This window comes from Pelodiscus sinensis, chromosome 4 (genome assembly GCF_049634645.1).
Source record: "Pelodiscus sinensis isolate JC-2024 chromosome 4, ASM4963464v1, whole genome shotgun sequence".
NCBI classification, from domain to species: Eukaryota; Metazoa; Chordata; order Testudines; family Trionychidae; genus Pelodiscus; species Pelodiscus sinensis.
Window position 1 is genome coordinate 46,957,703 of NC_134714.1, and position 15,238 is coordinate 46,972,940.

The window sequence follows — 15,238 nt, forward strand, 5'->3', positions numbered from 1 at the left end:
CCTAACAATGATCTATTGTTGGTCTCCTTCTGTTATCATCATTGGCTGTATCTAGACTGGCAAGTTTTTCCACAAAAGCAAAACTTGCCAGCTGTCTACACTGGCTGCTTGAATTTCCGCAAGAACACTGACTTCCTACTGTCTGAAGTCAGTGCTTCTTGCAGAAATACTATGCTGCTCCCGTTCAGGCAAAAGTCCCTTTTGCGCAAAGCTTTTGCGCAAAAGGGCCAGTGTAGACAGCTCAGATTTGTTTTGTGCAAAAGCGCGTCTAGATTGGCACAGACGCTTTTCCGCAAAAAGTGCTTTTGTGGAAAAGCATCTGTGCCAATCTAGACGCTCTTTTCTGCAAATGCTTTTAACTAAAAACTTTTCCGTTAAAAGCATTTGCGGAAAATCATGCCAGTCTAGACGTAGCCTCTTGTGTATGCAAGTGAGGCAATCACTGTCTCCTAAAATTATTGACTGAGAAGGAAAAACTAAGGCCATGCTTAATTTGGGGCTGTAGTACAGACTGTAAGGTCAAAATTTTGAAAACTTATTGATGGATCATGTGCTTTTTTTTCTTCTCATTAATTTGGTAAAAGGTGATGACATCAGTTTGATGGTTGCTTCTGAATGTTGGTTTATACTTAGTAAGTGGGTGGATTGAGGCATTGGGCTCAATTACAGTATTGCCAGCCCCCATCATTCAAAAGTCATGCATCAGGGCATCCCCAAATGATGAGATTGGCTTAAAAATCATTAGCTGTTAAAGAATAATAAATACAGGGATCTTTCTGCTTTCTTGTTTTTCAGCTGTTAGGATTCACATTTTCTACATACTTTTCCTAATCATGAGAGCTAAAACTTATTTGGTTTTGGTTTTGTTAACAGAAGGCTGAGGCTCTGAAACAGTAACATGATTCATGGTGCCAAGCTTTAAGAAAAACATCAAATGTCACAAGAACTCCCATTAAAATTGTCAGATTTGTAAATGCTGAGATCCTTGGCTCCTCTTAAGATCCTTTGCACAGCTCCTGAGGGCACAAAGAGGCCCTAAAGCTGTCTTAATGCAGCAACAGTATTCAAGAGGGGGAATTTCAGTGCAAGGAGGGGTTAGGAGGATTGGAGTGCAATATGTTCCACAGATCCTGGCTGATGGAGCAGCTTCTTGCAAGCTGTCATGAGCCAGCACAAGCTATAGCATCCAGCTTAGAGCTCTGTGAAACCAAGAGACATTGAACTAATAAGAATCTAAGTAGATTCAAAATTCCATTAGCTTTTCTTGAATCTGGACATGGAACATCAAGGAAGATTGCTGGGTTTTTAGATTAATTTCTCTCCTTCCTTTCCTCAGCAGCCTTGATTCACTCTAAAAGGCACAGGTTATATCCTGCACATTTAGGTGTGCTGGGTTCTGAGACTGTTGGTGATCTGGACCACCACATCCATGCAAAAACTTGGAGGCTTGAGCAGTAACTAGGGAAACTCCCTGTTCACCGTCTGTAAAGGCGTCTCAACAGGGAAAGGGCCTTTTACAGGTTTCTGGTTTGGTGGTGAATATTTTTCACAGCTTCAATTGTACAAAAAGGGTGAATTGAATTATGAAATGACTTCACTGATCAAAGATCACTGAGATAACCAAACAAGACAGAGCCCCTGCTGAGAGGAAATGTAGCATTGTCCTCGTGGAACAATGTATTAGGTGGATAAATTTATTTGCATGTAAAAATAAAGCCATTAAAACCAAAGTATTCTGAGGCAATATTTTTCTTTAAAGCTCACTTCAGAGACCCAGGCTCACTTTTGAAGAGACTAGATCCTTTGTCAGTCTGTCTTTGTGTCTTTTTCTCTCCATTTCTGTTTTTTTTTTTTCCTTTTTAAAAAGAAAGCTGGTATTTCTGAAAGGTAAAAACTTTATAAACTTTATAACCCTGAGTTAGCGAGGGCTTGGAGCACAGAAGTGAGTGGTGCCAGTACAATGGTTAACAGATGAACTTTTGGGGCAAATGTATTTTGTGCATCTGTTCCCAAACATCTTGTTTCAAGCATATTTTTACCTTAAAGTTATTGAGACACATGGTAAGTACTTTGGCTTTTTTCCTGTGTAACATAGATGTAAGTGTATCTTTGCCATATGGGCAGTATTGGTTCTTAGATATATGAATGCATATATTTTAAATATATGCATCTTTGGATTTTGTGAGGATAGCTCTTAACTTATTAATATTGTATAGTAAAATAAATTACTTTGCTCTGTATTATTAAATGCTCTTTGAATCGTCATCCTCTTCAGTGACTGGGACTGTGGAAGTCTGTCTAGCTAGACTGAGCCTTTTGACAAAATTATTTGCACACAGAATCATTTTGATATGTCCAACTAAATGTTTACATTGCGTTTTCTTGGTATTTACTATTGTTCTTTTAAAAAAACCTCTAGTCACATAATACAAAACAGAGTTTCTATTAAATAGTGCTTTTATTTAGGACTTTAGGAAGCTATCAGTAGTTTAAGGTAATATTTGTAATACCAAAGCATTTCTAGATAGTATATTTTTGTCTTTTTTATGGCTATTCTATTGATCTAGGAGACTATGGAAAACATTAAGGAATAGCAGAAATTCCATGAAAGGTGGGAAGGAAAACACTCAGTGGAAAGAAATTAGAGAGAATAAAGCAACTCTACAACAATAAAAAATGAAATTAATTTAGTATTATAATGGACTCTGCTGTACTTGACATTTTTCCAGAGATTTTCTTTTATCATACAGGTAAAATTGACTCTGGAAATTATGGCATACTGTATAAGAGAAGTGTATTTCATGGTTATTTAATTTAGCAATAAAGATAGTTATAGGTTTATGCCTAACACCTTTATCTTGTTTGATTATTGACAGACCTAGTGCATTGATCTTAAACATATTTGCACTAACTATGTGCTGTAGATTGCTGTTAAGTCAATACAGTGTCTGGAAAGCAATTAAATTCTAGGAGCTGAATTCTCCTGCTGGGAGATGCAAGTAATTCCTGTTGAAAAGAGAGGAAGCTATTTGTAGCCTGTGGCCGAAGTATCAGACTCTTAACATTTCTCCATTTCAACAGTCTTTGCATCATTCGGATGTAATATGCATTTTCTTCCAACTTTACCTTTAGCATCTTTACATTAACCCATTCATTTCTAGTTCTGTGTTATACCAGTGTTGTTCTATTAACTTTCCATAGAAAACAGAACTGGTTCATAAACACTGCCAAACTTCCTGAGTCATGGAAGTCCCCACCTCACCAGGAACGAGTTGAAATGCCAGTATGGTATTTACTGCTTGTGCTCCAGTAACGTATATTGTGGAGTAGGAGCTGTTTTATATGCAGAGCTCTGTGCAAATGGGATACGCTCCCTTTGGCTGAGTACCATTACATCATGTCCCAAAGTTTAACAGGAAAATTCCACTCCATGTATCTCTCAAGAAACATATATCAGTCCTGGACACATTTTTCATTGCTTCCTTTGACATGGCACAACAGTTTGGTTGCCAGTGAGAAGGTGGAAGAAGATTCCATACAGACTCTGGCCCTCATAGTTGGAATCCAATTGAATAGATGTCCAAGGGGTGCCACATTGGCTTGAGTTATCTTCATAAAAATAATGGAATGCTAGGGCACATTCAGCACTACAGCAGGAAGATTGGGCAGCAGTCAGGAAGATAAGAGGCTGTTGGTTATTCATTTTTGAGAGGTGGTAGCTGTTGCCCTGTGTTTCTGATCATCACCACCCTACATCTTAAGCTGGGGGGGTTGTTTGTCGAGCTGACCAGAAGAAGAGAGCAAGTCCTGATGGCTTATGGGGAAGATGAAAAACTGCTGGAGAAGGAGTCAGCGTGGTGGCAGACTCATCACCCAGGAAAGAGGTGTTTTAAAAGGACAGCCATACCAGGAGCCTCCCTTACTGACTCTCCCTCCCTCATTATTTTGGTGGTAAATATACCTGGTTATTGGCTATATCTGCTGTGGTCATTATGCTAGCCACTCTGTTGAGGTGGGGCTGGGAAGGAATGTTTCCTTTTGCACCATATTGGCCGGGAACAGTTGGGGTTTTTCATCTTTCTCACAACAGGTTCAGGTGAGCTCTGTTCATAAAGTGTATGACAGGTGGTAGGCCATATGTCACACCTCATTATTTAAGTGTATAGCGGATGTACAGTGCAGGTTCTCCATAAAAGAAGGCATAGGGTAAGGGATAAATTGGAAAGAGACTTCAGCTTAGTAACTGAGTGAGCTGGGGTAGTTGAGAACTCCTATGATTGTTACGGCATGGAGCCAACTCCCTGTCTTTGTAGTCTACCTTACCCCTCCTATGATGGAGGGTAGTTGGTAAGGTCCTGGCAATAGATTTGAGGGAGGGATCTGGATAAAAAGGGGAAAGTTGGTTGAAGTCCCTCCCCCCAATAATTGTAAGTCTCGGCAATGGAACTGCTGGAGGAACTTGGGGTATGTCTACACTACAAAGTTAGTTCGAACTAACGGACGTTAGTTCGAACTAACTTTCATAGGCGCTACACTAGCGCTCCGTTAGTTCGAATTTAATTCGAACTAACGGAGCGCTTAGTTCGAACTAGGAAAACCTCATTTTACGAGGATAAATCCTAGTTCGAACTAGCTAGTTCTAATTAAGGGGTGTGTTGCCCCTTAATTCGAACTAGTGGGAGGCTAGCCCTCCCCAGGTTTCCCTGGTGGCCACTTTGGCCAACACCAGGGAAACTCTTCTGCCCTCCTCCCGGCCCCAGACCCCTTAAAGGGGCACGGGCTGGCTACGGTGCCCGTGCCAGGTGCAAGCCTGCCAGCACCCAGCCAGCAGACCCTGCACCTGGCACGGATCGAGCCACCCACCCGATGCCCCCCAGCCCTCCCCCTCTTCCCAGGACCAGGCTGGCGGCTCCCGGGAGCTTGCCCGGGACCGCAAGAGGTGGGCACCCGCCTGGGCTAGTGCAGACATTGTGGACCTCGTCCACGATCTCTGCACTAGGCACAGGAAAGTGGCCGGCTAGGGCAGGAGAGCTGCCAGCCTGGCCACCCAGGAGCAGGTGTGCAAGAGCAGGTGTGCAAGAGCAGGTGTGCAAGAGAATCAAGGGGGTCCACTGAGACCCCCGATCCTGAGCCCTGAGCTTACAATGGCTGTCCTGGGTCAGGCCAAAGATCCATCTAGCCCAGTAGCCTGTCTGCCGACAGCGGCCAACCCTAGGGACCCTGGAGGGGATGGACCGAAGACAGTGACCAAGCCATTTGTCTCGTGCCATCCATCTCCAGCCTTCCACGAACCTTGGGCAGGGATACCACTCCTGCCCCCTGGCTAATACCACTCCATGGACCCAACCTCCATGACTTGATCTTACTTCCCTTTAAACTCTGTTCTAGTTCTAGCCTTCACAGCCTCCTGCAGCAAGGAGTTCCATAGGTTGACTCTTTGCTTTGTGAAGAACAACTTTCTGTTACTAGTTTGAAGCCTGCTACCCATTCCTTTCCTTTGGTGTCCTCTAGTCCTTCTTTATGGGAACTAATGAAGACCTTTTCTGTGTGCACCCTCTGCACCCCACTCATGCTTTTAGAGACCTCTATCCTGTCCCCCCTCCGTCTCCTCGTTTCTAAGCTGAAAAGTCCCAGCCTCTTTAGCCTCTCTTCATATGGGACCTGTTCCCAACCCCTGATCATTTTAGTTGCCCTCCCCTCTTCCAGCCTCTCTCTTCCCCTCTCCCACCTCCTTTTCCCAGTCTCCCCCAGTTTTGTTCAATAAAGACAGATTCCATTTTGGAAGACACGTTATCTTTATTTTGTACATCAAGAAGAAGGGCTAGGGAAGGGTAAGTGGAAGGAAGTGAGGGAGGAATGGGGCACGAGCCCCCGATGGGGAGGACGGGGCTGGCTCTCCTGCAGCCCCCCAATTGCCCCCTCTCCCCAGATGGCAGCCTGCGGCAAGTGCATCCGGGCTGATGGCCGAGTGCTGTGATGTGCCCAGTGTGGGTACTCCGGGCACTCCAAGCCAGGACTGCTTTGCAAGAGGGGCACCCCTGAGAACTGTCTGTCCTGGGTGGGGGCGGGACCCTTTAAGCACAGCCCTCGGCTAGCCTGAGACAGCATCTGCACGCTCTAAGTCCTCCTCTGATGCCCTGCCGGCACTGCTTCCGGCCATCCTTAACCCCAGTTCAGGGTCCACTTAATGTGGACATGCTAGTTCGAATTAGCAAAACGCTAATTCAAACTTGTTTTTTAGTCTGGATCCGTTAGTTCGAATTAGCTTAGTTCGAATTAACTAATTCGAACAAAGTTAGTTCGAATTAACGTTGTAGTGTAGACATACCCTTGGGTAGAAAAGTGGAGGGGGAAATAGTAAAGGCACTCCCCCTGATTAATTATGGGAGAAAATAAAGGAGGGTTACCTTCATTGCACATGTTTTGCTGCCAGGTAGTTTCAGACATCTAATAATAAAGTTGTGGCTTGATTCAACCTATATCAAATTCCTCCTCCTCTTCTTCTTTTGGTATAGCCAGAAAAATGTTCAAGGATCCCCAGAATACATCTGTGGTAAAGCCCTAAGAACCTTAATTTTTCATTTCTTTATTCTTCCCCAGTACTGAAAGCCACATGTCAAAATCACCATCCTTTGATGGAGAAGTATTGGACCCTTGTCTCATAATTATGAGAGTCTCAGGTCTGGTAGTCCTTCTGGGCCTTTCATATTACCTTCCCTCTCACAAATATAAACGCATGAAACTTATATGGACTATTACTTACAATATTTTTATGTTCCTGCTATCCTCTCTATCCCTGAAAGTTCTCTTCTGTCATAGCACATCATTCTGTCAGTAGAATATCATTCTTAAAGTAGTTACTTTGGATGGCATCAACAAGGCACACTATTTCATTAATTTCAGCAGTACAGTTGCAAATCTAATAATATGGGAAAATATAGATGATTTGGAACCTTCTGAATCTACACCAAAGAAGTTGGCATCTGTCACTCCAATCCTGTCTCCATTAGAGACAGTAGGAACTATGTCACTGACTTCAGTGGAATCACTGTTTTACCCTGTATATTCTTTTTAGAAAAAGGCCCTTCACTTGTTCTGTCCGTAACCCTTCTGCCGGGGAGGCCTGGCAGTAACCAGGGCTGGGTTCAATATCTTGGGGTCAATCTCACAAAGAACTGGCTCGAGCCCCCACCCAGTGATCTGGGAAATTCACGCACCCCTGGGCGCCTCTGAGAGGCAGTGCTTCCCCACTTGCAAGCACTGAGTCTGAGTGTAGGAAAAGAACATTTAATGAAACAGAGAGAGAATTCATACAGCATTAGCTTGGGGAAAACACCACAAACAGAGTTCATAACCCAAACATGAGCCAAGCCCCCACCCCAGCCAAGAATTGCCCGAAGTCCACAGAGTCCAACTCCCCAAAAGTCTCTGTCCCTGGTCCGTGCCACCCAGAGTCCCAAAGTTCACCCACAGGGTTTCACCTCCCAACCTGGGTAGAAATGGGGGTGGGGGGGAATAGATAGGGGGCACCTTATACGAAACTCCACCACGCTTCACCAGCTATCTCGTCCTACACCTCTGGATGCTCCGCTGGGCACCTGTCGCCGCTCCTCGTCTGCTGCCGCCACTGGTCGCCACTTCTCGCCTGCCGCTGCTCCACGGCACGCTGCTGGTTGCCGCTCCTCGCCTGCCGCCGCTCCACGCCACGCTGCTGATGGCCGCTCCTCACCTGCCGCCGCTCCACGCCACACCGCTGATGGCCGCTCCTCGCCTGACACCGCGCCATGCCGCTGATGGCTGCTCCTCGCCTGACGCCACTCCACGCCACACCACTGGTCGCCGCCACTTCACTGGCTGCAATAGATCTGGCTCTCAGCCAAACCAGTGATTTCAGCTCAGTGATTTCAACTCAGCCAAACCAGTGATTTCAGCTCTCAGTGATTTCAACTCTTTAGCCAAATGAATCCAGCTTTCACTGGACTAGCAAACAAAAAGACTCCTCAGGGAGTCTGCTTTAGGTCTGTCCTTAAAACAAAGGGGGAAAGGTGCAGGCTGGGCCAGTCTTATAGCTCACACCTGGCAGGTGTGAAGCAGGCTGACTCAAGTCCATTAACCCTTTCCCCCAGCTCTGTTCACTCAACTCTGGAAAGGGGGAGGCTTGTTCTTCCGAGACCTCTTACCATGATGGTGGTGTTCTTCCGAGATCTCTTACCATGATGGTGGTGTCTCTCCTGCAAGCACTAGTGGCATGTTTTACAGTTCCCACATTTAGGGGTAGCATGATTAGTTACCCCCACAACAGTCCCAAATTATATACAATTTTCCACATTCCATTCCAACACTGACCCTCCATCAGCCCTGGCTGAATGGGATTTACATAGCCACACCTTGGATTCTCTCCTGAGCAGTATTTACATGTCAACAGTTAACAGTTAATTACCTTGTAGAGCTAAACAACTGTAGTGGGCACACCCACCCCTCCTTTTAGCTGGCTGATAGCAAGCAGCAGTTCAGCCCCTGCTTACATGTCTTTGAATGTGAGAACACCGGACAATTGATGTGTAGTGAAACATCCAAAGGGCGTTTTAGGTGGCAATGGGTACCACTCATTCCTTGCTGGCTCCTTATGTGGAGGTGCAGGAAAAATTAAATTTTCCATCTTTCCCCTCAAGTTGCAATACAAAAGAGCATTCGTTGTGAAACTGACTCTCAGAGAAGTTGCAGATCCTCTGTACTTCTGAGGACCAGACCCTTAAGCAAAAGTAGACTGTTCTGTGCAAGGCTTATTTGTAAATGAGGATAGAAATTTGTAAAAAAATATCTGTTCATAATGGAAGGCTACAGAAAGACACATGAACTTCCATTCTGCAAATTCTATCAGTATGCATTTCTCCGAGGAGAAGTCTATTAATATCAGACAAAAAACCAGAAATAGCGTGGTTAATTTTTTTCAAAAAAAAATCTAATATAATTCTGTAACTTGCATAAAAACATCTGAAAATGAGCTGTTAGAGCAAATATTAATAAACTGAAAACAAGAACTGTATATTGCTAATCTTGAATACAGTAACTCATTGTCTTTAATTCTATTCGTGTTAACATTATGCACTACAGGCAGTCCCCGGGTTACATGGATCCGACTTACATCAGATCCCTACTTACAAACGGGGTGAGGCAACCCCCCCCCTCCCCCCCAGCAGACCAGGGAGACGCGGAGCGGCTTTTCTCAGCAGACACCTCAGCTTGAGAATAAAGGACTGAGGGAAGTGAGGTGTGGGAGAATAAAACTGAGCTCTCTGGAGAAATGTTTGGCTAGAGTTTCCCCTACAATATGTACCAGTTCCGACTTACATACAAATTCAACTTAAGAACAAACCTACAGTCCCTATCTTGTACGTAACCCGGGGACTGCCTGTATTTACTAATGAAATCATTTGAAGGACCTGATTCTCCACTGCCTTGTAGCTTATATCAGTGTTTCCCAACCTTTTCGAGCATACAGACCCCTTTTCAATCTATTAAAATTTCATGGACCACCCTTCCTGAGGGAGAAAAAAAAGAAAAGGAAAAGAAAAGAAAGGAAAAGTAAGGATCCTTATTTTTAAACTTTTCATGGACCCCCTGTAGTACCGTCATGGACCATCAGGGATCCGCAGACTACAGGTTGGGAACCACTGGCTTATATAGTCATTCTCACTTGTTCAAAGTGGGTGCAATGGTAGTATTTTGCACTCCCTTTCCACATGACTACAGAGGATACAGGACAACAGAGAAGCAGGCCTGTATTGTCTCTTTTTTCTAAATTGGATAACTTATAATAAAATTTTCTAAACATTGCTGAGCTTTAACAGTAATTGTTTTTATTTTACAGTTTTTCACCTTTGAACAATATAAGAAGTTACTAGGGCTTGCTTCACTGTCACCAGGACTGGTAAGTGTAAATATATAATTAGGATTTTCATTCATTTAAGGTGTCCCCCTTCCCAAAAGTAAACAGATCAAGATACTTTCGTGTGATGCCAGCGAGAAATACAACAGAAAAACAGTGCCAGCTAGCTGAGCTGCAGATAGCAGAAGTGAAGGTGTGGCAAGAGAATACACGGGAAGAGTCCAAAAGCTAATGTACAATGTGTGATATCATGGAAACATCAGTAAGTTACTGTAGTAAATAAACTTCAGGTGTTGCAAGTTAAAATAAGGGAAAAAATAGTTTTGTAAAAGATTTTCAAAGTTTCAAAGTTGTTTTTATTTTAAAGTGGTCAAAATATTGTTTGTTGTTAGGTATTTCTGGAAATATATTTATCAAAGACACTATTGTGGCACTTTAGAGACTAGTAGATTTATTAGGGCATAAGCTTTCACCACTTGATCAGATGAATTGGAGTGGAAATTATAGAGGCAGATATATATATATATATGAAAAGAAGGAAGTTACTTCTCAAGTGTAGGGCCAATGTTAATGAGGCCAATTCAGCTAGGGTGGAGGTGGCTTACTCACAGTAGTTGATGAGAAGCTGTGAATATCCAGAGGGGAAATTGCCTTTGTAGTGAGATAACCAATCTACATTCTTAGTCCATCCTAACTGGATTGTATTCAGTTTACAAATACATTGCAGTACTTGCTGTTTCTCTTTCAATCTGGTTTTGAATTTTTTTTTTTTTTTGTAGAACTATGTCTACTTTTAAATCCATTGAGCGTGTGGATAGAGTTGGCAATGGGGATTGTTACAGGGATAGGTTCCTGTGTAAGTGATTTTATAGTAAGTAAAGTTCTTAGATAGATAGATAGATAGATAGATAGATAGATAGATAGATAGATAGATAGATAGATAGATAGATAGATAGATAGATAGATAGATAGATAGATAGATTGTCAATAACAATTTGGTATCATTTTCTATAATATTTTCAATAAAAGTGTACAAAAGGGCACAATGCTGTTTTCTGAGGAAAATGAAGAATGTCAACAATTTTCATGGCTTTTTTACAGAAGACTATTTTTAAGAGAAAAGGTTTTGTCTGAATTTTTTCAGCCAGATCTCATTTCAGTATTTCTACTTTTAATCTCTTGCCTCATGTCTACTCCCTTTATTTAAAATTTGGATTGCATAAAACACCTCACACTTTGTAGAAACACCTGTGCTCTGTTTATAATAACCCATGTATCTGAGCTTAGAGCCAGGCTAAAATATGTGAAATATTTGAAAAGGGCATGCAATAAATAATAAACCCCTGAACATCTGGATTATAGATTTTGTGGTCAGGTGAGTTTGGGATTAGAATTCTTTGTACATTTTTAGCTCCTGGGATGGAAGTTTGAGATAGACAAAGAAAACATATGATTGCTTCTCTTGTAAGAATAAGTGCCGTATGTTAGACTATACTGTGCCAGTTAAAGGGTGCAAAAAAGTGAGAGGAAACCCTTAGTGTATCATTATCTCAAGTACTTCATGTGTTACATAACATTCTGCTGTCCTTTTCATGCAGGATTTCTTCACATGAAGTTTCCTCCTCTCAAGCACTCCAGTAGTGCTATGGTCCTTTATAGTCCTTTCATGTTGTCAGCAGACACCCTCCTTCTTAATATACAATGGAGAACTGCCATTTGCATTCCTGGCAAGTGGAAAGATCAGGTTTCTGGTTTGTGGTGTATTGTCACCCTTTTCCAAGACCAACTAGTACACATTCAGCATATGCTCTTAACCAAGAACAGCTTTGATTTGTGTAGCAGTTAGACTGGACAACAAAAATCCCAATAATTTTTTTAATGAATAATGCCCCTTTCATTACATTGCTATCATTTTCAGTTCTACTTAGGGCTCTGTTGTGTCTTTAATGCCATAGCCATGGTGGGGGGGATGAAGGACAAGGTTTCTTATGTACCTTCATGCTGAAGCAGATGGAATATCACCAAGGCCTCTGCTGGAGCTCGTGTCAAGGAAGCAAGTCCCTTTGAAAGGGAGAGTAAGTGTTTTTACCCACTTTCCCTTGGCTTCAGACTGACAACTGATAATGAAAGGGTGGAGACATATTCCCATCCCATGTGAGGAGTAAAGCCTCACTGGCAGCACGACCAGTGTTCTGGGTGCAGAATGGCTGGGACTGAGATTGTCCCTGTAATAAGTGAACAAAGGGTTAAAGGCTCCTGCTGCCCTCTGGCCCCCTGTGAGCTGAATGGAATGTTTTCCTGACTATTGCTTTCCTCCCGTGGTGGTTCTTTTCTTATTTCAGCCGGTATACTCCAGTATACTGTGTTGTCGGCATAAGATGATAGAGCAGCAGAAGGGTCCTTGTAAGTGGCTGGCACTGGAGATTAAACAAAGAAACAAACAACTTTAGATTAACTATTTTGAATTTTCTGAGCAATTCTGATATGTATCTGTTGTTTATCTAGTAAGAATTAAGTAAACCATCTTTTCTAAATATGGCCTCTTCTACTGAGTGCAAAACATAGGCCTTACTCAGGGCCAAACTGCGCTATCAGTTTATTTTGATTAAAGGAGATGGATTCACCCCTGTGAAGAGGGCCAGCACCAGCCTTCTACACCACTTAAATCCAACTTAAGCCCTCTCATCAGGATTGAAATTTACCCAGGGGGCATTTTGCTTGAGTAAGTGCTTCACCATTTAACCTAGAATATTCATTATTTTTGCTATTACCAGCCCAGCTATATTTTTAAAAACCAAAAATTATTATTCATTGCATTCAAACTCCAAATATAACATGGGGAAATTGTTTTTCCATGTATGCATCTTAAATCAGTAACACAGCTTTCCTTCCAGTTCAAGAGAATTCATTGTTGATAGGACTTTGACGTTTTATTTTGAATTTTTGGAATGTGGTTTTGGTTTTTATAATTTCTTCTTCATGAACTGTCAACATCTAATCAAGGGCAAAAGCTGTTTAGTAATGGTATACTGCTGCATTAGTGTAGGTCTCTCTGTTTTCATCATATCATTCAACTTCATCATGTGATGTATGGCACATTTTACCACAGTGCACATGAAAACTTGATTTTTAAGTATTGATTGATTTAATTTCCCTAGACATTTGCAGTTGCTGGCTTGGGATCTGGATTAACAGAAGCGGTTGTGGTTAACCCATTTGAAGTAGTGAAGGTTAGCTTACAGGCAAATCGGAATGCTTTTTCTGAGGTACGGCAACTATTCTTTTTTCAATACTTTGTTAAATATAAGAAATACTTTACAGTTAATTTTAATTATATTAAATTAGAATCTCTGTGCTTATTACAGAAAACTCTCTGAGGCTGTTTGGATGAAATAATGGAATTCCCCCTACACAATGCTGTTTTAACATTGACAGGTTAATGGTGGAATAGGAAACTGTGCTGACAAAAAAAAATAGGGAAAGTACATAGTTGCACATTAGGAGCCAGATGCTTTACTCCTCTCTGTGGTTCTCTTACAACACCCATATGAGATGTAAAAATACTGTTACCCCCATTTTACAGATGGGGATCTGGGGCATAGAAAGAGGTTAAGTAATTTGCTTAAGGTCACACAGAAAGTGTGACAGAACAGGCACTTGCACCTGTCTCCTTGGCTAATACCCTAACCACTGGGCCCTCCTTTCTCCATGCTCAGCAGCACTACAGAGAATACTGTAGGGAGGGTAAAGTGATTGGGAAGCTAGAAAGATGATCCATGAGAAGATTTTTCACTCTCTCATTCACTCCTATGTGATTGTCTATAATATAAAAAAATTGTGAACCAGTATTACTCTGCCAATTCTGTGAACAGATAATTGGACCTGCTTTATACCTCTGCAGATACAATTGGTCTGCCTCAATACAAACTTTTCCTTTTGAGTATAAATGTATTAATACCATATTGTGAGCAAACTAGTTCCAGCAGCACTAACTGGGGAATACAACATCCTAGCCACACATAAATTCCAGAGGCTTTATCCTCCTTCACAAAGTTTTTAATCCACCTCACTGCTTTTCTTTGTGGTGAGTTATAATTATCGCCCAAATGAAACCTATATCCTCTACACTTTTCTCCTCAACGATCTTTTAAAAATTCATGTCCCATGTTGCAATTGTTCCAGAAAATCAAAGCTTCAGTTTTTGAAATCAGTTTTAAAAAAGGAATGAAAATGCACTTCTGCTTAATGAAAATGCTAACAATGCCCCAAATGTGGTACTATGGTTCTATCATAGTCATTTGTGTAAAATTTTCAAAAGCACCTGCGGTGAGACCTAATTGAGCACCTTGGGACCTAATTCCCATTGCAAGTTAAATGAGCTTTTATTTATCCTGTTGGGAAAAAAAAGTCAGTGGGATTGAGTCACTTGAACACTTTTTGTAAATCTTACTGGCATTTTATGCAACTAAACAATATTATACCAGATATTCCACTGGTGTAAATTGGCTGAACTCTGTTGCCTTCAATAGAATTAAGCTGATTTCTACAAGCTGAGGATCTGTCCCATTCCTGATTGAATTTGCTAAAGAATATTCTAAGCTAAAGGAGATGTCAGAAACAGAAGATATTATATTTTTTCTTTTACAAAATCTTAACTTACTAAAACCCAAAGCTACTTCCTCATGAGTAGCATGTGCTTGTTACTATCTACTAATACAGCATTTCTCAAATGGAGGTCTTGGCTTCACTGATTAACTTCTCCCCCTGCCAGGTCCCTACAGCCTAGGCATAGGGGGGTTTTTTGCATTGCCCCCTACCCCACGTCCTGGCTTCACAGCTCCCATTGGTCAGGATCTACAACCAATGAGAGCTGCAGGGGTGACACTTGTGGGTGTGGAGGCAGCACATGGAGCTTCTTGCCAGTAAGTCACAGTGCGGCAGTCACTAGTGGCAGCCCCTAGTCCCAGCCAAGCAAGCAGGTCTTGGACATCCTCTCTCTGGGTGGGAGGCAGGCCCAGAGGGGGAATGATTTGGGATGGGGGTGGAGAGAGAGTAATAGGAACAGGATTGTGTCCTTATAGCTGACCAATGTGCTACAGGTCCAGCTGACTGTGTTGTAGGCTCTCCCCTTCCCCCTCTGCCAGCCTGCTACCTGCTTCATGGGCTTAGCTGTTCTTGAAAAGCAACAGGAGGGGATACCAGCATGTGAAAGGGTGCATATGAATGGTTGTGCTAATGTGGTCAACATGTAGGCTAAACTAGCATAATAACATTAGTGCTGCGAGGTTTGAAAGTGAATTGAATATTCACTTTTGTCCTTTTGAGGCATCTTTATATTACATAAGAATG

General features: G+C 42.3%; 1 protein-coding gene across 4 annotated transcripts in view; it reads left to right on the top strand.

The window, feature by feature from the left end:
- Nucleotides 1-15,238, top strand: part of SLC25A21 (solute carrier family 25 member 21) — a 382,587-nt gene that overhangs the window by 345,433 nt on the left and 21,916 nt on the right. For all 4 annotated transcript variants that reach the window (XM_006117703.4, XM_006117702.4, XM_075926919.1 and 1 more), the window contains 2 exons: nt 9,872-9,931; nt 13,048-13,155. In XM_006117703.4, the coding sequence (XP_006117765.2) occupies nt 9,872-9,931; nt 13,048-13,155 (168 nt within the window). The remainder of the gene's footprint in view (nt 1-9,871; nt 9,932-13,047; nt 13,156-15,238) is intronic.